Genomic DNA, 24,033 nt, shown 5'->3' with positions numbered 1-24,033 from the left:
TTTTTTAATTTTGTTTTAATTTTTTATTTTTATAAGAGTGTAACTGTTAATTTTGGAATTATTCGGAAAGGTACTTAAAGTATTCGTTTTTACAAAAAGTCCTAATTACAAAATTAAAAAAATATATCTCCAAGGTTGTAGATGTTACAAGTATTTTGCTAATTTTGTGATAAATATCTAAATGAGGATGTGGCGAGGATGTATAAATTAAAAACAAGACCTAGAAGAATGGTCTCTATTGACTACAACATCTAAAATCTTTATATGAGTTTTGAGTTTTCTATATCACTTGGGGTGGGGGACATCTTTTGGATTCTTCTCCGATATGCTAAAATAGTACAATTCAATGAAACCATTTTTTTGAGAACTATCCTAGTTATAGTTATAGTACTTTTAAGTTTTAAGTTACTTTTGTATTCAGTTTTGCACCATAATCTTTTAACTTTCATTAGTGAATTGCAAGTACCTTTTATAGTGGCTTACATAAATTAAAACTGACTCAACCAGAAAATAGAAAACAACTAAGACCACTAACCCAATTTAAGCCACTTGACTCTAACAAAACATTGACTCAGTAAACAACATGACTGAAGTAAATAAAATGCAAAAGCAGAACATAACGCAAAAACAGAACACAACAACAAAACAACTTAACTGACTCCAACAAACCCTCCCTTGAGCTTAACTCTCCGAGAGATTAAGTTCACTCAAAGTGATCATCCCAAATGCTGCTCTAGCCTTCTGAAACAAAACCAGCTTCAATGATTTCCTCATTGCATCTACAAGCTGCGACTCCGTGTTGCAGTAGACGAGTTTGATGACTCCTTGCTTAGTTAACTCTCTCAGGAAATGATAACACACCCGTATATGCTTGGACCTTCCGTGCATGACTGCATTCTTGGACAGTTTGATGGTTGAAGTGTTGTCGCAGAGAACCACCATTTTGTTAGCTTGTTCATGACCGATCTCTTCTAGTATTCTCCTCATCCAAATAGCCTGACAAGCACAAGCTACAGCGGCGACATACTCAGCCTCAGTAGTAGAGAGTGTCACAATGGGTTGTTTCCGTGAAAACCATGCCACAGCTCCTCCACTCATCATAAACACATACCCTGATGACTCTTGCTGTCATTTATATCACCTGCATAGTCGCTGTCTGTGTACGCCACCAAGTCACTCATTGTTCCCCGCTTGAACCAAATGCCACACTCTAACGTTCCTTTGAGATAGCGCAGAACTCTCTTTGCTACAACAAGATGCAGTTGAGTAGGTGAAGCCATAAAGCGACTGAGTAGACATACCACAAACATAAGATCAGGGCGTGATGCAGTTAGATACATCAGACTCCCCACCATTTGCTTGTACAAAGTTGAATCAACCTTCTCACCAGTTTCATCTCGACCAATCTTTTGACCAGGAACAATCGGATTGCAGACCGGATTGTGATGTTGCATTCCAAACCTGTCAATAACCTCAGCAGCATATTTTCTTTGGCAAATAAAGATACCTTTCTCTGATTGTATCACCTCTATGCCGAGAAAATATCTCATCTTCCCCAGATCTGTCATGTCAAACTCTTTCTTCATGGAACACTTGAACTCTTCTAGCAGCTCATCATTGTTCCCCGTGAAACAGCAAATCATCAACATAAACGCTAACAATCAAAATGTTACGTCCAACTCGTTTGATGAACAAGGTCTGTTCATTTGGACTGTTAGTGAAGCATTCTTGGACAAAGTACGCTTCTATGCGGCTAAACCAAGCTCGTGGTGCTTGTTTTAGCCCATAGAGAGCCTTGTGCAGCTTGTAGAACATTTCTTCCTTTTCTAGAACTTCATAACCTTGAGGTTGCTCCACATATACCTCCTCTTCTAGCTCGCCATGTAAAAATGCAGATTTGACATCTAACTGATAAACTCCCCATCCTCTATGAGCTGCTTCAGCAAGAATCATTATCACAGTGTCCATTCGAGCTACATGAACAAATACTTCAGTGTAGTCCACTCCATACTCCTGTGCATAGCCTTTCACGACTAATCTCGCTTTGAACTTATCCACCTCTCCTAACTCATTTAGTTTGGTCTTGTAAATCCACTTAACTTTGATTGCTTTAGCTCCATCTGGTAGTGCAGTGAGGGACCATGTTTGATTTTTCTCGATGGAACTCATCTCTGCATCCATCGCTTCATTCCACTTTTGATGTTGAGCTGCTTCTTGAAACTGTGTGGGATCTGAGATGGTCATGAAGGCAAGATAATCAGCATTGAAAACATTGACCTTTGCCATGTTGATTTCTTCCTCCGTGTCAGACAGTTACTCTCCAGAGGTATAGTCTGCAGCCTATACTGGTGGTCTTCGAACTCTGGTTTCTCCAACTTGAGGTGCTGCAACTTCGATGTTTTCATCCTCTGCATCATTCTGCTCAGCTTCTTCATTCTCATCACCTTCTTCATTCATCTCCTCTCTTTCATTGTTCTCCCACTCAAGTTCAGTATCCGGTTCAGCTGAATGAATCTGTTTCCAAATCCACTTCTTCTTCCAAATCCACTTCTTCTCTTCTTCGAATATCACATCTCGGCTGATGTGAATTCTTTTCTCCACTGGATCGTACATCTTGAAAGCTTTCGATTCACTACTGTAGCCTAGCAAGACACACTTCACGCTTTTGTCATCAAGTTTGGTTCGTTTGACATCAGAAATGTGCACATGCCCCAAACACCCAAATATCTTGAAATACTCCACTGATGGCTTCTTGTCACTCCATGCTTCCTTCGGAGTTTTGTCTTTCATAGCCACTGTAGGTGATCTGTTGAGAACATGAGTTGCCCATGCTACAGCTTCAGGCCAGAACGAACGTGGGATCTCTTTCTCTCGCATAACTGTTCTCACCATGTTCATGATGGTTTGATTTTTCCTCTCAGCAACTCCATTTTGTTGAGGAGTGTATGCAGTAGTCAGCTGCCTCATGATTCCATGCTTGTCGCAAAACTCCTTGAATTCTCCAGAATTATATTCTCCACCATGATATGTTCTTAAGCATTTGATGAACATCCCAATTTGTTTTTCAACAAATGCTTTGAACACCTTGAAATGATACAGAGCTTCTGATTTCTCTAAGGCAAAGTAGATCCATGTTTTCCTAGAGAAATCATCAATGAAACTGATCAAATACCTCTTCTGGCTGTTTGATGAAAGAGTGATCGGACCACACAAGTCGGAATGAATGAGTTGCAGCTTCTCGGTTGCTCTCCATGTGCTTTGCTTAGGGAAAAGCACTCGATGTTGCTTCCCTTTCACAAAAATTTCACAGGTTGCTTTGACTTGTTGAATCTCTGGCAAGCCCTTGACCATCTTCTTGTTATGCAGAGTGAGTAAACCACTGTAGCTTAAGTTACCATAGCGATGGTGCCATAGTTCGGTATTGTCAGGAGCATCAACTTGCAGACATTGCAACGCTTCTCCTTCACCCTTACTTCCACTTTTTTCAGCAATCAACACATACATCCTATTTGCAGTCATGACAGATTCGGCTATCTTCCCTCTTGTCGGATGAAAAATGCTACACGTCTTTTGTTCTCCTCCCTTGAATAGCAGATCCATCCCCTTTTCTTGAAGCTGTCCAACACTCAGCAAGTTGTTCCTTAACTCAGGAACATAGTAGACATCATTTACAGCATACGTTACTCCCCCCAAGAACAAATTTCACCATACCGACTCCAGCAACCTCCAGCTTGTGGTTGTTACCAAGTTTTACATGATGAGTGAAATTTGTGAACAGCTCCGAGAACATCTTCTTGTCTCCACACATGTGGTTTGAGCACCCAAAGTCCACAAAACACACATCACTTCGTTGTGCTCCAAGAAGCTCCACATACGCCATTAGTAAGACTTCTTCTTTCTCACCAATCTCAGCATAGTGTGCCTCGTTGTTCCACTTTGGACATTCGTATTGAAAATGTCCCAGACCATGACACTTGTAAAACTCAACCGTTGCTTTGTTGAAAACACGACCTCTTCCTCCTCTTCCCTTGCCTCGGCCTCTAAATGATCTTCTGCCCCTTCCTTGGACATTCACATTTAGAGCCTGCATTTCTTCTTCAAGAGGTGTCTTCTTGAACTTCTTTTCATGAACCGATAGTGAACTCTGCAATTCATCAATGGACATGCTTCCTGTGTCTTTGGACTCCTCGATCGACACCACCACGTAAGTGAATTTTTCAGTTAAGGTTCGAAGAATCCTCATTTTGTTTGAAACCGCCATGACTCTCTCAAAGTAATCATCGACAGTCTCATCCATCTTCATTGATAAGACCTCAAACTCTCTTCTCAAAGTGTTGAGAAGAGATCGCTTCACTCTCTCATTACCTCCAAACTTCTTCTTCATTGAATCCCAGATGATCTTGGACGTCCTCCGATCCAAGATCTGTTCAAACACCGTTCGATCGATCGCTTGAAACAGAAAATGCTTCACCTGGTGATCCTTCATCTTCAGATCCTCCTGATCTCTCATTTGTGCGGCGGTTGCTTCAGCCTCTGCTGCCATCTCGGTGTAACCGTCTGCTACCAAACTCCATAAACCCTTTGCTCTCAAAAGGTTCTCCATCAGCTCGCTCCAATGATCATAGTGACCATCAAAGTGAGGAATCTTTGTCAATGTCTTCTCGTCGCTCATCTTTCTCTCTCTCTCTCTCGCTGGGATTAACAGTTTGCTCAGCTACCAAATGTGAAATACAGTTTTGCACCAGAATCCCTTAACTTTCATTAGTGAACTGCAAGTGCCTTTTATAGTGGCTTACATAAACAAGAACTGACTCAACGAGAAAATAGGAAACAACTAAGACCACTAACCCAACTTAAGCCACTTGACTCTAACATAACATTGACTCGGTAAACAACATGACTGAAGCAAATAAAACGCAAAAACAGAACACAACACAAAAACAGAACACAACAACAAAACAACTTAACTGACTCCAACAACTTTTAATTTCTATACTAAATCGTTAGACGTTTCATCTGTACCTAGTAATTGATTGAAAAAATTAGAGATTACCTAAAGTCTAGTTCTTTTTTAAAAAAGATTTTAATAGTTTTTTTATTTGGGTTTGCCAAGAAAAAAAAAAGCAGGAATGGTGTTTTGGTATTTAACATATACTTCTCATTGGATGGTAGTACATATATGAGACTGTAGATACATTGTTCCTAATTCTTTGAAATTTCAAAGGAGAAAAGATTCAAATAATCCGTTAGAAATTAACAATTTGAGTGAGTAATAATATGCTCATACCTCATAGTAAAGAAAATCAGAAAGATTTACAAAATGTAGTCCTCTTACAAAATAATCCTACAAATTGCAATAATTAAATAAAATTTTGGGCCCTTTTGTTTTTGGGCCTATATAATCACATTAGCTTTACCCCTCCAAAATTGGGCTCTTTTGTTCCTATGCAAAATTTATTTTGTTTGTCTCCTGTTACAATTTTTTTAGAAATGCTATCATGCCACAAATTGAGTAATCTAACGAGTCTCTTGTTTTGTCGCGGTTCTGATTGTTTGTTTGATTCAAAAGTTCAAATTTGGTTTCGTATGTTGCAAGCATATTATAATGTATATGCATTATAAAGATTCAAGTTTGGATAATAAAGTGATACTAGTAAAACTTAATAGACTAATTGTCAAGGTCACGTTTGTGATATAAATCTTCGTTTATAATATTTAATGAGCATGATGATTTAACTGAATACAAGATAAATTTTATTTGAATGATATCATAGGCAACAAATACATAGTACTAGACTACTGGTAGGTTTTCTAATAATCGTCTCATTTGAAGAAATTAAATAATTCCACGTTTGAGTTTAATATTTCCTTTTAAATAAATAGATACATGATGCTTAGTTTGAAATGTTTAGATAGTATATGTTACGAGTGTAAATTATATTATATGGGACTTGTATGCATATACATAAAAAAAAAATTTGTGTTTTTTTCTCCTTTTGGCCTTTATTGGAAATAAATAAATGTTTGATAATTACTTCAAGTCTATTTTAAAAAGAAACCAAAATTAAGAGTGGTGTTCACGACGATGAAGTTTGCAACTTGCGGTCGTGCAGTGCAAAGCTGCCAAAGCCGTGTGAACTCAACCCAACTTAATATGATGAAAACTGGTTCTTGTGCCATTCGCTGGCACGTTTGCATGCATGTCGGTGAATTGTTTATATAGATTTCGATTTACGACCCTTCGATCTAAGTCTATCTCTGACGTTTTTTTTTCCTTTTCTTGGTAATATATCTCTGACATTTTCTAAATAGAATAACGAGAGAAAATTCATGTTCTTCAGTTAAAGACAATATATATTTGGTTTTATTTAATGTTAAACCCAGAAAAAAATAGTTCAACAATGTAAAAGATATATATACGGATATTTTTAAAAACAGATTATTGGTGTCTGGTACATTGCATGTTCTGATTAGTGAAGTAGTCAACACGTTATTCCTAGTATTCATAAATCTTTGTCTTTTTCTTTCTCTTTAGATTTTTTGTTTGATAAGTTAAATTCTTCGGGAACTACTTTATTGTATCGACACAATAATGTTTTTGATTGGTACTATAGCGGTGTATATCGCTTATTAAATTATCAATCATATTAAAAAGTAAACAACAATAGAAAAATGACATTTCCAAATTTTATACTGTTGTACCGCTATTTTATCGTATTTAACTATTTAATTTTATATACTTTTGTCATTTTTTTTTCTAGTTTATATTGTCTAAATTGTAAGATTTTTATCGAATTCATGGATTAATCTAACCTAATGTTATTGGCCTGTTTTCTTAAATCCGGCCATTTCCAATTTGTCTCTTCATTCTTTATTTGTTTATCACTCTTGCAAATGAGCTGATGACGTCTCCGATGGGACGACGAGGTTTCGTTTTAACTTCGAGTTTTCTTCTTATAGTTGTTTTTATATGTCAAATAAAATACCAAACGACGTGTTTTCCACTTGCCACATTGCTTAGTGTTTTAATCAAAAAAAAAAAAAAACTTTTGTTTTAAGTCTCGTGAAATTTTGCATGACCGATATAAGAACTCTAGACCAATAGATGATGAGTTATACTTAGTATAGATTTTAAACTAGTTACCTGCAGTTCTAGTTAACCCCGTAAACTAATATTGATTAGACACGTGAATGGAGGAGAAGTACTTGAATTGAAGAATAATTTTGGCTGGCTGATGCATCATGCATGTACGATCGATCCTTACTTTAAACGCTTTTAATTGTTTTGTGATTTATTCCACGCGTTTTCGTGTTTAGTTATTTTGAAACTTTATATGTCCTATGAGATATTGTTATTTTGTTTATAATTTTGTGAAAATGGCGTAGAATTGTGAATAAAAAGACTCACAAAATACTACTATTCGAGTGAGACTATACTTCATGTAATTTTGTGGGCCGCTAAGTCGAAGACAATCCCACTTTTGTGAGTCTTTCGGTTTGGTCTTTTATCCACACAAGACACACCCAATGTATATTATTGTTTATTTTGTTAAACTAATACTCAATTTTTACATCCAAATATTAGAGTCATTTTAGATCTCCAAATTTAGCCAATCCAACTAAGTTTATACAGTTTTTTTTGTTGTCATTTTCTGCATTACATATAAAAAAAACATCAAATCAGCTAGGATTTGCAATGAAATTATATTAGTACTTGTCTCATACTTTGGATCCAATTTGGTAGTATAGTGAATAAATTATTAGATAAATAGTATAAAGAAAAAACTGAAATTTTTTAAAATTGTAGCTCACAAATTATATCACAACAAAATTGTATAGTAAAATCCATAAATGGCTTGTCCCTTTCAAGTTTCAATTTTTTCTCTTTTCTCATCCGATTCAATAATTGAAATCTTTTCAGTAGATTTTTTTTTTTTTCTTCAATTCAATTTATTGTGATAGTATAGTTGGTAAAAACAAAATTAAATGTTGATGGTCACGGGATAATAAAAGAGCAATAATAATAAAATAATAATTGCATAAGACGAGTCAAACAACAACATAAAACAATGGAAGAAGACGAAGAAGAAAGGGTTCGTAAACTTCGTATCCATCTTCCTCCTCATTTGATTAAAAACCAAAAAAGCCAGAGACTTTCGAAACCAAGAAGATGGAGAAACCAAACCCAAGAAGACCCTCGAACAGTGTTCTTCCATACGAGACACCAAGATTAAGAGATCACTACCTCCTCGGCAAAAAGCTAGGCCAAGGCCAATTTGGTACAACCTATCTATGCACAGAGAAATCATCGTCAGCTAACTACGCTTGCAAATCAATCCCGAAACGTAAGCTTGTGTGCCGTGAGGACTACGAAGACGTGTGGCGTGAGATTCAGATCATGCATCATCTCTCTGAGCATCCTAATGTGGTACGGATCAAGGGTACTTATGAAGACTCTGTTTTTGTACACATTGTTATGGAGGTTTGTGAAGGTGGTGAGCTTTTTGATCGGATTGTATCTAAAGGGCATTTTAGTGAGCGTGAGGCTGCTAAGTTGATTAAGACTATTCTTGGTGTTGTTGAGGCTTGTCATTCTCTTGGTGTTATGCATAGAGATCTCAAGCCTGAGAATTTCTTGTTTGATAGTCCTAATGATGATGCTAAGCTCAAGACTACTGATTTTGGTTTGTCTGTCTTCTACAAGCCAGGTACTACTTCTTTGATTCATCACTTCTTGATTGGAATCAAATGGATTTTTATTGCTTCATTGGTTGATTTGATTGATTGCTTCTTTAAGAAATGTCTTGTTTGGTTTCTTGATCCAACAAATGGTTTGAATCTGTTTGTTTGAATGGTCTTTTTAGATTTGCCGCTTGAGCATTGTTACGAAAAGGTTTAATTTTTTGTAATCAGGTTTTGACATTTAGTTGAGAAATATGTATGCATCTATCAAGAAGCGATGCATTTGGTTCTTTGATTCATCCTTTAGACTATGAAATCAAATGGTTTTGTCTTCATTAGTTCCTTGATTGCTTTTTTGATACACTATCAAGAACTGTCTTGTTTGATGCTGAGAAACAGATTACTTGATATGCTATCTGCAGGATCTTTGTTGAATGGTCAATTCAATATTGCTGCTTGACCATTGTTAGGGAAACAATGATATCTTTTGGACTTATTTTTCTGAATCGTGATTCGACATTTAGTTGGGAACTTGTGATATATGAATGTGTTAATCGCAAGGTTTTGTTATATGTAACATAAGCATATGCAGCAATGCTATCAGAGCTGGGATGAGACTAACAAATCTGTCGTTATGTTATTTTGCCTCTTCAGGGCAGTATCTGTATGATGTAGTTGGAAGTCCGTATTATGTTGCACCTGAGGTTCTGAAAAAATGTTATGGACCAGAGATAGACGTGTGGAGTGCCGGTGTTATTCTTTACATCTTACTAAGTGGTGTTCCACCTTTCTGGGCTGGTAAGTTTATAAATCCAATTCCTTTGTTATTACCGAATCAAGCATATTGCTTGTGTGATTTATGCTTCTATGTCTTTGGCAGAAACCGAGTCAGGAATCTTCAGACAGATTTTGCAAGGGAAGATAGATTTTAAATCTGATCCATGGCCTAGTATCTCAGAAGGTGCTAAAGATTTGATTTACAAAATGCTTGATAGGAGCCCTAAGAAACGTATTTCTGCACATGAAGCATTGTGTAAGTTATTCGTAATGATTGTTTTCCTCTCACTACATGTATATTTGCTGTTAATTCCTATATATGTGAACTGAGTTTTTCCTCTGATGATATGATCAGGTCACCAGTGGATTATTGATGAACATGCTGCTCCAGATAAGCCACTCGATCCGGCAGTCTTGTCGCGTCTAAAGCAGTTCTCGCAAATGAATAAAATTAAGAAAATGGCCTTACGGGTAAGCAAGAAGTTGTAGCTCTTTATTCTCCACTCTCATTGCTTAATCTACTGGTTAGGAAGATTGATTAAGAAAATGCATTTCAAGAACTATCTTTAAGATATGAATAAGATTTAAGAAAATGGCCTTAGTAGTAAGAGAGTTGTAGCCCTTTAATCTCCAAACTCATTACTTATTATCAAGAACTGATTCCTTTGTTAGGTAATCGCTGAGAGACTCTCAGAGGAAGAAATTGGTGGTCTGAAGGAATTGTTCAAAATGATAGATACAGACAACAGTGGAACAATCACCTTCGAGGAGCTTAAAGCGGGTCTGAAGAGAGTCGGATCTGAACTGATGGAATCAGAAATTAAGTCTCTTATGGATGCGGTATTATAACAAAACAAAAACCATCTTTTAGAATTATCTATTTCTCCATACTAAAGATGTTCTGCGGTAATCACAATGCATAAACGGTGTTTGGCAGGCGGATATAGACAACAGTGGGACAATAGACTACGGCGAGTTCCTAGCAGCGACGTTACACATAAACAAGATGGAGAGAGAGGAGAATTTGGTGGTTGCGTTTTCGTACTTTGATAAAGATGGTAGTGGTTATATCACCATTGACGAGCTTCAACAAGCCTGCACAGAGTTTGGTCTCTGTGACACTCCTCTTGACGACATGATCAAGGAGATTGATCTTGACAATGTAAGAAGCCTACATGATCTGTTTTCTTTTGTCTTGTTTCTTAGTAAGTTTGAGTTAAAACTGATGGTGCAAATGCTTGGTTTGGTTAGGATGGAAGGATTGATTTCTCAGAGTTTACTGCGATGATGAAGAAAGGAGATGGAGTTGGGAGGAGCAGAACGATGATGAACAACTTGAACTTCAATATAGCTGACGCTTTTGGGGTTGAGGAAACCAGCAGCACTACACAGTCTGATGACTCACCAAACTAATTATAATACATTTTGGAACTAAAAAAAATGAGAGCCCACAAAAGAAATACTGAATCTTTTATCTCTCTTTTTGTTTTTGATTTTATTTTTGTAGATGAGCAAACTCTCAGATTTTGTAATAGTATGGATAATTTTTGCTCCATAATTTTCCTTTATTAAGTTTCCTAGAAACTGTCTTTTTAGTGTAAAAGAATAAGAGAAACTCACAGGACTAAAAAATTACTCTCTCTCAAATATCTGATTACCTAACTGGACAATGCAGCAAAATGCAATGAATTGGATTACAGGCATCATAAGGATTTGGTCAAAGCAATGTCTTCAAGCATATACATAATCATGTATTCATGTTACTACATAAGCCAATAGGCTGCAGAGTCAGATCTCTGAATCAACAACATTCAATATACAAATCCAATCTTTTAGGAGATTTAGTAAAACTAGCTAGAAAAAAAAGTTGCTACAAAGGGAATGAGGAACTACAAAGGACGGCTTTGAATCGACGACAAAGTAATAAACCAATCAAAGCCAAAGTTAGTGGTTTTGGAAGCGATCTTCTTCTTTTAGCCTGAGCTCATATACACCATAAAAATCCTGCCATCTGACTGTATGGTGCTGCTCTTCAGTATCTATATAAATATATCTTTGGTATTCAGTCTTCATTCGTATACTCTCTTTCTCTTTAGGAGGGCAGGGAATATGGAGATGGATCCAATGAGGAACAGCACAGACAAAGTCTTGAAATCATACAGATCTTTTACTGATCTGAGATCCCCAAGAGCCAGACCAGCCTGTATACATGAAATAAAAGTTATGAAATTTGCCTGTTTAGTGTGAAAGAACCACAATAATAGGACTCACTCTGACGGTGATGTAAGAAGCTGGCATAAGACCGACTAAAGTTGCCAAAAAGAAGACGTGGAAGGGTATGTCAACGATTGGAGAAGACAAATTGATGAAGAGGTTTGGAAGTGTTGGTGTTATCCTTAAGAACAGCATGTAGTTTAGCAGCCTATCTCTTCTCTTTGCAATCTGATCCAAAGCAGTAATGATATCAAGGCATTAACCCTTAAGAACAAGCGATGTAATGTATGCTAATATAACACAAAATGAACTTACCTCGGCCTGGAAGAACCTCAACTTTTCGGGCCACAACCAGTTAACCAGAGGCCTACCGACAAGTTTCGATAAGAAGAAACAAGAACATGCTCCAGCTGTTGCATTGAGGACAACAAGGAAAAAACCTCTAACCACACCAAAGAGAGCTCCAGCAAGCAATGACATAAATATTGTTCCAGGTATCATAAAAGTCTGCATAAAGATATACGTCGAGCAGTAACCTAGAATGAACCGTGCTTGGTACTCACTTGCATAAGACCCAAGATTCTCTCTGCATATATTCACATAAATGTATCATCATCATATAGTAAGACCAACCAAATCACATTTACATTTCAAATCAAGTCTTCAAGCTAATGTTGCTGCTCTCTAAACCCATTTTTTCAGAATCTTCGAAAGATCCAACCTTTCAATTTGATTTTAGAAATTAGGCTCCAAATTCAAGAGATAACACTACTAAAAGCTTAAATTGAATTCTCAATCAATAGAACAAGAGAACAAGCTAATCACATACAAAAAAATGAGAATGCTGCTTTTGAAAATCATGTCTTTAAGCTAATTTGCTGCTCCAAAGATCCAAACTTTCAAACTGGGTTTTTGAATTAGGATTCAGATTCAAGAGAACACACAACTCAAAGCTAAACACTTTCAATTCAAAAAAAAAGGAAGAAGCTTTTATAATCTCACTTGAGCAATCGAAGATCAGAGATAGTTCTCGGGACTTTGAGCTTGCCGTATTCAGCGGCGGGCATGGTTAGGTAAATACACAAAAGACCGGTGGTGAAGACGAGGAAGACGATGAAAAACACGGCGAATTCCCACCGTGACAGAGGAAACCGCTCCGATTTGGTGCGTTTGCCCGTGGGCGAATCATCGTTTACGAGTCCTCCTTTAGCTGCCGACGACGCTGCGGCGTTCTCTTCATCTTTCACGAGCTGCTGTTGTCTTCCTCCGCCGTCACCTGTTATATTCCGAGGTGCCGCCATTACTGTAATGCTCTCTCGAGAAAACCCAGTTCTCAAGGAATTGAAGAATTTCACCAACAAAATCTAATAAAGGTTTCAACTTTTTCTTTTTTCTTTTTTCTCTGCTTTTTGGTTATTGTTTCTTACATTTTAGTACTAATATATATATATTTGTTGGAAATGTACAATTTCAGTTCAGACGCAAAGATTAAGAATAAAATATTTGTGATTCACTGCAACCATAGGATATGCCTTCTTCAATATTTGTCTTTCCCTTGTCAACTCCGTTGTTCGCTAATAGAGAAACTTCTATTCTATACAGAAGGTTCGCTAGTTAGTTGATCTCAGAATTGTTTTTTTTCTTTCTTCTTTTTAATTTGTTATTAATATTTACGTTACTAGTTCTAGGAGTATTAGTAGAAGAAGAAGGAGTATTAGGAAAATAACTCAGTACAGGGCCGGCCCAATAAAATTGGTGGTCCAAAGCGAAAATATAATGTGGCCTTTTTTCATTATTTGTTTTAATAATATATTTTTATATTTTAAAAAAAAAATAGAATTCTAATACATTTTGTAAACAAATACTGAAAAAACAAGTAACAACAAAAGAAATACCTAAAATACAAGTATACAAGAGGATCACATTACATCTTAATAAAGTTCAAGCTGTTTAAAAAAAAAAAAAAACAAGTATACAACTAAAACAAAATAAAAATATGTGGTCATACAAACATTTTAAATAAATAATAATACTTTTTTTGAAAAAATATATGTATCCTACTATATTAATTGGGAAGTACAAATATGAAACTAACTTTAAAATGTGTAAAAAATTACATTTAATTGCTATTAGGAAAGTTTAATTAAGATTAATTAATTAAATATAATTAATTAAAAATAAAACACGTTGCAGATAAAAATAAAAAAAAATCTAGAAAAGTAAAAAACCATCTACTCAAATCAAAACTAATTTGTACTTGACAAAAATAAAATAAAAAAGAAAAATTAACAGCTAAGATTTTTTAAAAATACAAATAATTATTAGTTAACAAAAAAAATTATTTCTTTCTCTAATAAATTATCGACGAAAATTACTAAATATTTTTTAGAAAAACATATAAACCAATCAGAATTTCAAAACTAAGATTTTATATCCATGTAGAGAAGTAGACAATAAAAATATTTTTAATAATTAGATTTCAAAGATTTTATTAAGATTTTAAATTATTATTCTCCTATCATCTTTTTTTTTTACAAATTGTTTGGAATTTTCATATAATAATTATGATTAATAAATATGCAAAAAAATTTCTGCATATGTTGTGATTTGAATTTTTAAAAACGAAGATATATTACTCAATCTATGAAAAAAAATATTTGTCTTCATTTTCACATTGGCGGGTTGGTAAAACTAAATTTACATAGTTGATAATTAATAAATTTTATTTGCTCATAATTATAATATTAAAATTACTACTTCATATTTCACAAAATATTGATGCAAATAAAACAAACAAACAATATAAAACTTCAATATACATCAAAAAAATAAAATATTATAATATTCTAAAATAATTAGTATTCAAATAAACATATATAGATTTACAGATCAATTAAAAATAAATATTATTCAAAAAAATAAAAAGAAATATAACAATAATTTAAGTTATTATATTATATTTTTTTTTAAAATGTTAACTCGTGCTTAAAGCACGAGATATCTTCTATTTTTCTAATTAAATAACACTACAAATAAATTATATGGTCTTGATTACACAATAAAAAAAATATGTGGCCTTGAAAACTCCAAAATTAGTGGCCTTAAGCCTAGACTTAGTCCGCCTGTGCTATGGGTCGGGCCTGACTGAGTATCAGATAAAATGCTACAATGATGATTGAATTATATACTAATATACATGATGAGAAATATTATTCATAAATTAAGAGATAAATGCTTATTTGTGTAGGTGAATTTATATTTGATAAATTAGTTTAGATAAGCACTATTAGTAGCTTTGCATATATCATCTTCTCTCAACCAAAAAAATGTGTTCCACTTTTTAGATATACACGAGTAAGACTTTGTTGGGTAAAAGAGACATCATGTACCATCAACACGACAATATATGAAGTCTTTAGCTTAAACTATTGGTATTTGGTAATAGGTGTGCTTTTTATTATTAAATACTATATATTAGGTAGGTTGTTATATAATTGTTATATTTTTTGAAGAAATAACATAAATTAATATGTTACTATTATTTTAGTTTTTCTTGTAAACATCACAAATTTTACTTATGTTTTTTTTTATATTTTACATAGATTTTGCTTATTTTTTTGTTAATATACTTTTCGTATTAAAATATATATAAGAATTTGAACTTAGGCCATGAGATTATGTATTTGTTAAACCGTCTTAAATTTGTTACGGTTTTAGCATAAATCTAATATATTGCATTGATAATGATATCATGCATTTTAAATATTTGTTTTTGTGGGTTTTTATTATGTTTTAAAATATAAGTAGAACAATATATGAATTTAAAAATCATAAAAATCACATGTTTTGATGGTTGTGTTTTAGTAATAGTTTATGTTTAATATTTATGTAACTAAACTTACAATCACATGTAGAATTCCATGGCCCAAAGCAAAGCTCCACCAAAAAGACATGCCACCAAGGGTAGAGAAATCAGTACACATCGATGAAGCTCATCAGAACACAAGTGGCAACAAGGAGAAAATAATTGTTACTTACATATTCCTAATGAGAAATGAAATGACTTTGAGTTTATGCGTATATCAATGCCTAATTGATTTTAATATTTTTGTAACTAAATTTAATTATTATTTTCTCCTTTTTAAATAATTTTAGTTTTATTCGTAGCATATACTTTCAAACGGTTCTATTACTTTCAAATAATTTTATAATATATAAACTAAGAGATAAATGCTTATTTGTGTAGGTGAATTTATATTTGATAAATTAGTTTAGAACTAAAATTTGTTAAAAAAGAGAAAATAATAATTAAATTTAGTTACATAAATATTAAAATCAATTAGGCATTGATATACGCATAAACTCAAAGTCATTTCATTTCTCATTAGGAATATGTAAGTAACAATTATTTTCTCCTTGTTGCCACTTGTGTTCTGATGAGCTTCATCGATGTCCACTTAATTTCTCTACCATTGGTGGCATGTCTTTTTGGTGGAGCTTTCCTTTGGGCCATGGAATTCTACATGTGATTATAAGTTTAGTTACATAAATATTAAACATAAACTGTTACTAAAACACAACCATCAAAACATGTGATTTTTATGATTTTTAAATTCATATATTTTTCTACTTATATTTTAAAACATAATAAAAACCCAAAAAACCAAATATTTAAAATGCATGATATCATTATCAATGCAATATATTAGATTTATGCTAACACCGTAATAAATTTAAGACGGTTTAACAAGTACATAATCTCATGGCCTAAGTTCACATTCTTATATATATTTTAATACGAAAAGTATATTAACAAAAAAATAAGCAAAATCTATGTAAAATATAAAAAAAAAACATAAGTAAAATTTTTGATGTTTACAAGAAAAACTGAAATAATAGTAACATATTAATTTATGTTATTTCTTCAAAAAAAATAACAATTATATAACAACCCACCTAATATATAGTATTTAATAAAAAAAAGCACACCTATTACCAAATACCAATAGTTTAAGCTAAAGACTTCATATATTGTCGTGTTGATGGTACATGATGTCTCTTTTACCCAACAAAGTCTTACTCGTGTATATCTAAAAGTGGAACACATTTTTTTGGTTGAGAGAAGATGATATATGCAAAGCTACTAATAGTGCTTATCTAAACTAATTTATCAAATATAAATTCACCTACACAAATAAGCATTTATCTCTTAATTTATATATTATAAAATTATTTGAAAGTAATAGAACCGTTTGAAAGTATATGCTACGAATAAAACTAAAATTTGTTAAAAAAGAGAAAATAATAATTAAATTTAGTTACATAAATATTAAATCAATTAGGCATTGATATACGCATAAACTCAAAGTCATTTCATCGATGAAGCTCATTAGAACACAAGTGGCAAAGTCTTAATTATTTTCTACCTCAATAATTAGTTAATTAAGTAAAAGTGTAAAACACAAAGAGTTAAAGAATGAACAACTTACATGTCCCATCAAATGATTATCTCTATTGGTTTATATGCCATCCTCAACCCTCCTGCCATTTTTTATATCTTAAGTATTCATTGAAATAGTAGTTTCGTTTGGCTTTGGAGGGCATTCATTTTATGTTGAATAATTGATTGATTAATTTTGGTGTTGTCTTGCCTAATTTCTATTTCACAGTTACATAAATTGATTACCCGTCTCTTAAAACTAAACCAGAATTTTGTTTTTTCTCAGTTTTTCGAAACAACATGTCTATAATTTTGAAGAAAGACATACACGCTATAAACATATATGTAGGTAGACACACACATCAGTAGACACACCAGATAAGAAAGAGACTCTGGAGAAATATATTGATACGCCCAAATTTGAGGATCATTCAGCCGGATTAGAGAGGATAGAAACTCGCCAAGGTGCAAGGTGCAACGAGGGAGATTTAATGGATTGAGGGGTCGCACAACAGTTGCGAAAAGCTGCTGATATTCCCAACTCCAATTGCTGCTAGATATGACACACTAGTCTAGAAAGAGGATGTTATTGCTTGGATATTACACACCAAAAAACAAGGAAGTGTTCTAGACAAAGAACAAAGAGATAGACTCATAAAATGAAAAGGAAAATTGATTGATGATTCTCAAATGAGATTACATGTGTTTATATAGGGATAAGAAACTTGGTAACAAAGCCAAGTATTAACCATTCTTGAAACTAAAAGACAATTAAGATAGATGGTTGAATAAAGATTCAACTCTTAGTGCATGTATCCCTTCCTCCAAAGTGACTCTTGGTGCATGTATCTCTATTTTCGCCACTCCCCTTTGACCATAAAATAAAGTGATTATTTTGGGCTTTTTTGGATTTGTATTAGGCTCAAAATAGACTGCACTTGATAGACAACATCTCCAATAGAATTTCTCATGCTTTATTTGGCCATAAGCTCTTGAAGTGACCCATTAAGTGTATCCTTGAACATTTTTTCTCTTTGACTCTTTGGTCCAATTTGCTGATGAGAAACAACATGGGTTGTATGATTTCTTCACCTTGGACTTAGTAGAAACAAATCCTGGTTGCATACATAATTCTGGAAGCACATAAACCAATTGAACCTAAAACTCTTTAGGTGAAGAACTAAGTTGACCTCCTTTGGAAAATGAAGTGTACTGTGGGCAAAATCTTATGTTTCTGAGCTTGTTGGAAACATAAGAGATCCATTAACATCCTCCAAGTGGTTTCATGTCTAAAATGTTGCTGAGTTGATCTGTGTAACATGATCTTTGGCTCAGACGCGAAATTGGGACTAGGATAGATCCACTAACTTGAAATATTAATATCTTTCAAGTATGAACTGATTTGAATGTGATTCCAATTCTCAGTGGTTCTGGAATGGATCACGATTCTAGAACAGTTTGGTCATAGCTTGATTCCTTCTAACTTGGTCGGAATCCTTCTTTGAATGTTCATAGGTCCAAATCGCATAGCCATGAGTTCACCTGATTTGTAAAATGAATATCTTCTTCATACGAATTTTGATTGGACTGATTCCATTTTGAGATATACTCTAGATGTGGTAAGAAAGTATCCCAAATGGTTGTTTGGCTTGAAGAATTGATCTTCGACTTCGTTCGTCTTAAACAAGACTCAAGGATTCTTATTGGATGGTCTCATGATCATATCATATATAGAAGAAACACGATTGGGATTGAGAATGAGAAGGAAGACTCCAACATTGTATAGAAAAGACACATCTACTGGGATTGAGAATGAGAAGGAAGACTCCAACATTGTACGTAGTTGTTGTGAGCTAAAACTAATGTTGTTGTGAGCTAAAACAACCATATCGATTCATCAAAAAACCCATAAAAGCTCTGTAACTATGTGGATATGCCAACCAAGTGCTAGATTTGGCTGATGTATGACTCATTCTAAAAATAAGGATCAATAACTTGAATTGATTACAAATAAGAATCATGATCAACATGTTGGTATCATTTATTTAACTGATATTTAATTTGTATCATTATATTAAATAATGTAAATTATTTTGAAATATTTTGAAAGTGATGTTAAATAATGTTAAATATTTTGACATTGATGCAAATTAAAATAAAATTATATCACTTTTAATGAACCGATGTTAAATTATTTAATTACTACATCAATAATTACAATTGAAACTAAACCACATATTATGTATCATTTATTAATAAATCACTAGATTCGGACCCGCACATACGTGCGGGGTTGATTTCAAAAACTAAGTTTACTAATATGTTTGTAAACAATTTTTTAGGAATGTCATTAATTTTCAAGATCCACACTCTACATCGTTTAGACAAAAAGAATGATCGAATTTGTTTTTGTTATCAATAAAAATAACTACATTAAAAAAAAGTAGTAAAAGAAAGCGGTATATATATATATATTTTTTTGTTAACCATTGGGCCACAACATGATAGTCCATTAGCCAAATCCCTATATTCGTAGGGAGCAGGACTCGATCCCTGGTGTAATGGTGCCTTGTGCATTAAAGACTTACCATGTTTTGGGACAGAAAACAGTATATTTATTCTGGGACAGAAAATGCGTCTCTTTCCATATATGTTAATTAAGATTTTTCCATCGCATAACTAATGTTTTAATAATAATTTAACTATTAGAGATCTTATATTTCAGTCCAACAAATAAGAAAATATGTAAGAGATTTAGAACTGCATATATGTACGACGTTTTATTGGTAGATATATTTATTTGATATGGCATTTAGAACATAAACTTATATTGGGTTGCTTTCATAATATTGTTATTGCTTCACCATAAATTTTGGATCAATAGTGAACCCTGATCGATTGTGATCTGGATTATTGATCAGCTAGAATTCTGTTTAACTCGGTAACCATCAAACCAATTAAAAACACCAAAAAATTTATGAACCGGATGACCTAAATATAGTTGTCAAACAGGTTAAACCGTCTGCTATATAATAAATTACATTATATTGATCCACAAAAAACTCGTCCCATGTAATCCACATAAGTAAATGTTATGTATGCATCTATCATGCTTGAATCCGTGTTACCCAAAATTCTCATCCTCATATTTTCTCCATAATAGTTTAGATAATATATTTGTTTTCCGAATTACATGTTTCCTTCCCTATAGATATTAAATTAGATGGTCATTTTAGAAATATCAAATAATATGTTACCAAAATTACATAAGTTTCCATATATACATTATCAATATCAATAATCTGATTAGTTATGAACACTTTTTAAAACGTTCATAAATATTGGCTACTTATCAAGTTGTTGATTTAATTTCAATTATTTTGTAATTTGTAAAGAATGATCCACAAGTTTATTTGACAAGGATCCAACGGGTCAAAAATTAGCTGGTCTTTACAACCAAAAAATAAAATTATCTTTTTGATATTTTATCTTCCAATCAAAAATATTATACCCGTAAAATATGAAAAAAAAATGTAATATATTAATAAACAATTTATTTTTTATACCACACATATATATCTATTACAGAACTACATGTTTTTTTCATCTATATAACTCTAAAATACAGTAAAATAAATCACAAGTAAAGTATACTTCACGTAAGAAGTGCCTTAATTTTACTCCTCCGTGTTTACTTTAGAAAATACAGACATTACAATCGTAAATCATTTTTAAAAGTCTTTTAATCATGCAATTTCAAAAAATTGATTAGACTATGGGCCAGATAGTTTAATCATCCAAGTTCTCGTTTTTAGGAAACTAGTATAACCTTCTATCCTAATGTTCACTTGTACTTAATCTTATATACAAAAAGTAAAACAATAACTTTAGTTTACATATAATTCTGAGACTATAATTATGAACTTCCCTTACAAATTCTAAGCTAATTATGTGGGATTAATTTAGTTAGATTATTTATGGTAGGTATTAATATGAGCCGATTTTTATGTGATATGTATATGTTAGATATTAATTACTCCCGATTTGGAAGTCATGCGCCGAAGATATTGCCATTTGGGTTATCTAATATTAATTGCATCCGATTTGGTTCGGTTAATATCAATCTGTTTGGTCATAGATTAATATCAACCTGTTTGGATACACAATTTATATATTCTTATTCTATTTTCAGTGGCATTTCATGTAATAATCTCTTAATCTATGTCTACTTATTAAAAATGCTTTCCTTTTAATAGTATAGATATATTTTTTTGATATGGCATTTAGAACATAAACTTATATTGGGTTGCTTTCATAATATTGTTATTGCTTCACCATAAATTTTGGATCAATAGTGAACCCTGATCGATTGTGATCTGGATTACTGATCAGCTAGAATTCTGTTTAACTCGGTAACCATCAAACCAATTAAAAACACCAAAAAATTTATGAACCGGATGACCTAAATATAGTTGTCAAACAGGTTAAACCGTCTGCTATATAATAAATTACACTAGATTAGGACCCGTGCTAGAGCACGAGTTGAAATTTCTTTTATTTATATTATAATTTTATAATAAAATACGATTCTGAAGATCATGATTAATGCTAGATTAGGACCTTAAAAACTTTTAAAATCAATAATATAAATTATATTTTATTCTAAAATTATAATATAAATAAAAGGAATTTCAATCCGTGCTCTAGCACGGTCCTAATCTAGCATTAAGATTTAATTTTTAATTTCTGAATACGATTCCCGAAGATCACGATTAATCTTGTTAAATTAGCGAGATTTGATTACTTTATATGATTGTGAGTATATTTTTATCCCTTTAATAACTTTTTTTATTGATGTGGTTTATCAATAAAATCTGTGGAAAATAAATTGGTAATATTATGATTCTAGATATTTGGAACCATATACGTGATCTTCCGAAATAAAGTTTGGAATATCCATGAACTATCAATTTAGAATAACCCGTTTAAGATTTTCTGTTACTACTAAGGTTTTATTTGTTACAATTAATATATGGATTAATTTATAATATATGTATAACCTATTTGTAACCATTTATTAAAATTATAAAGTCTACCAAAATAATGTTGTGTACTTCCGTTTTATTATAAAGGGGATTTGACCCGTGCTGTAGCACGGATTATAATCTTTTTCATTTATAATTTAATTTTTATTTAAAGTGTTGTATTTTCAAATTTTACTTTTTTAAAAATGATCATGTATGTTTGTTGTTTGTCTTTTATTTTTATTTTTATAATATTTTAAAACAATCATAGTTTTAAAAATATGTTTTCTCGGAAAATGTTTAAAATGTGGATATTTTGTATATTTTTTCTTCTGATTAATAGGCCATATGTGGATTGAAAGATACTAAACAAACGATTTACAATGCCATAGTTGGGCCTATGTTATCGTAGAAGCCTATTATGTATTACTATTGTTTATTATAATATATTATCCGATTAAAAAACCGAAGATATATTTGCTCTACGATTTATGGGATTTATGGATTTATTATTTGTTATTTATATATGAAGAGTTGTTAATTTATGATTAATGTATATCTTTTATATAACCTATTTGTATGCATTTGTAATCATTTATAAAAAATATAAAGTCTACAAAAACTAAGTTGTGTACTTCCCCTTTATTAAAAGGGAGATTATATTGATCCACAAAAAACTCGTCCCATGTAATCCACATAAATAAATGTTATGTATGCATCTATCATGCTTGAATCCGTGTTACCCAAAATTCTCATCCTCATATTTTCTCCATAATAGTTTAGATAATATATTTGTTTTCCGAATTACATGTTTCCTTCCCTATAGATATTAAATTAGATGGTCATTTTAGAAATATCAAATAATATGTTACCAAAATTACATAAGTTTTCATATATACATTATCAATATCAATAATCTGATTAGTTATGAACACTTTTTAAAACGTTTATAAATATTGGCTACTTATCAAGTTGTTGATTTAATTTCAATTATTTTGTAATTTGTAAAGAAAGATCCACAATTTATTTGACCAGGATCCAACGGGTCAAAAATTTGCTGGTCTTTACAACCAAAAAATAAAATTATCTTTTTGATTTTTTTATCTTCCAATCAAAAATATTATACCCGTAAAATATGAAAAAAAAATGTAATATATTAATAAACAATTTAATTTGTATACCACACATATATATCTATTACAGAACTACATGTTGTTTTCATCTATATAACTCTAAAATACAGTAAAATAAAACACAAGTAAAGTATACTTCACGTAAGAAGTGCCTTAATTTTACTCCTCCGTGTTTACTTTAGAAAATACAGACATTACAATCGTAAATCATTTTTAAAAGTCTTTTAATCATGCAATTTCAAAATTTTGATTAGACTATGGGCCAGATAGTTTAATCATCCAAGTTCTTGTTTTTAGAAAATTAGTATAACCTTCTATCCTAATATTCACGTGTACTTAATCTTATATACAAAAAGTAAAACAATAACTTTAGTTTACATATAATTATGAGACTATAATTATGAACTTCCCTTACAAATTCTAAGCTAATTATGAAAGATTAATTTAGTTAGATTATTTATGGTAGATATTAATATGAGCCGATTTTTATGTGATATGTATATGTTAGATATTAATTACTCTCGATTTGGAAATCCTGCGCCGAAGATATTGCCATTTGGGTTATCTAATATTAATTGCATCCGATTTGGTTCGGTTAATATCAATCTGTTTGGTCATAGATTAATATCAACCTGTTTGGATACACAATTTATATATTTTTGTTCTATTTTCAGTGGCATTTCATGTAATAATCTCTTAATCTATATCTATTTATTAAAAATGCTTCCCTTTTAATAGTATAGATTTAAATTAATATCATTTA

General features: G+C 32.2%; 2 protein-coding genes across 2 annotated transcripts; one reads left to right on the top strand and one right to left on the bottom strand.

Moving 5' to 3' along the window:
• On the top strand, positions 8,058 to 11,035 carry LOC104721938 (calcium-dependent protein kinase 4). Its single transcript, XM_010440018.2, has 7 exons — positions 8,058 to 8,708; positions 9,337 to 9,480; positions 9,563 to 9,715; positions 9,815 to 9,930; positions 10,132 to 10,299; positions 10,397 to 10,621; positions 10,711 to 11,035. Exons 1-7 carry the CDS (start codon positions 8,171 to 8,173, stop codon positions 10,870 to 10,872), a joined length of 1,506 nt encoding a protein of 501 aa, XP_010438320.1. The 5' UTR covers positions 8,058 to 8,170; the 3' UTR covers positions 10,873 to 11,035.
• Positions 11,172 to 13,136, bottom strand: LOC104721948 (uncharacterized membrane protein At4g09580-like). Its single transcript, XM_010440030.1, has 4 exons — positions 12,676 to 13,136; positions 11,989 to 12,259; positions 11,731 to 11,901; positions 11,172 to 11,660 (listed from the first exon to the last, which is right to left on the bottom strand). The coding sequence occupies exons 1-4, from the start codon at positions 12,972 to 12,974 to the stop codon at positions 11,529 to 11,531; spliced, it is 873 nt and encodes a 290-aa protein (XP_010438332.1). The 5' UTR covers positions 12,975 to 13,136; the 3' UTR covers positions 11,172 to 11,528.

The sequence above is a fragment of the Camelina sativa genome, chromosome 2 (assembly GCF_000633955.1).
Source record: "Camelina sativa cultivar DH55 chromosome 2, Cs, whole genome shotgun sequence".
NCBI lineage: Eukaryota > Viridiplantae > Streptophyta > Magnoliopsida > Brassicales > Brassicaceae > Camelina > Camelina sativa.
Note: the sequence above shows the minus strand (reverse complement) of the source record. Positions and strands in the feature narration are given on the sequence as shown.

Coding starts and splice junctions, on each gene's coding strand:
- LOC104721938 (XM_010440018.2), top strand. CDS start 8,171: ATGGAGAAACCAAACCCAAGAAGACCCTCGAACAGTGTTCTTCCATAC. Junction 9,716..9,814: donor TTCTGCACATGAAGCATTGT/GTAAGTTATTCG, acceptor TGATATGATCAG/GTCACCAGTGGATTATTGAT. Junction 9,931..10,131: donor TTAAGAAAATGGCCTTACGG/GTAAGCAAGAAG, acceptor TTCCTTTGTTAG/GTAATCGCTGAGAGACTCTC.
- LOC104721948 (XM_010440030.1), bottom strand. CDS start 12,974: ATGGCGGCACCTCGGAATATAACAGGTGACGGCGGAGGAAGACAACAG. Junction 12,260..12,675: donor TCTGATCTTCGATTGCTCAA/GTGAGATTATAA, acceptor GAATATATGCAG/AGAGAATCTTGGGTCTTATG. Junction 11,902..11,988: donor TGAGGTTCTTCCAGGCCGAG/GTAAGTTCATTT, acceptor GCTTTGGATCAG/ATTGCAAAGAGAAGAGATAG.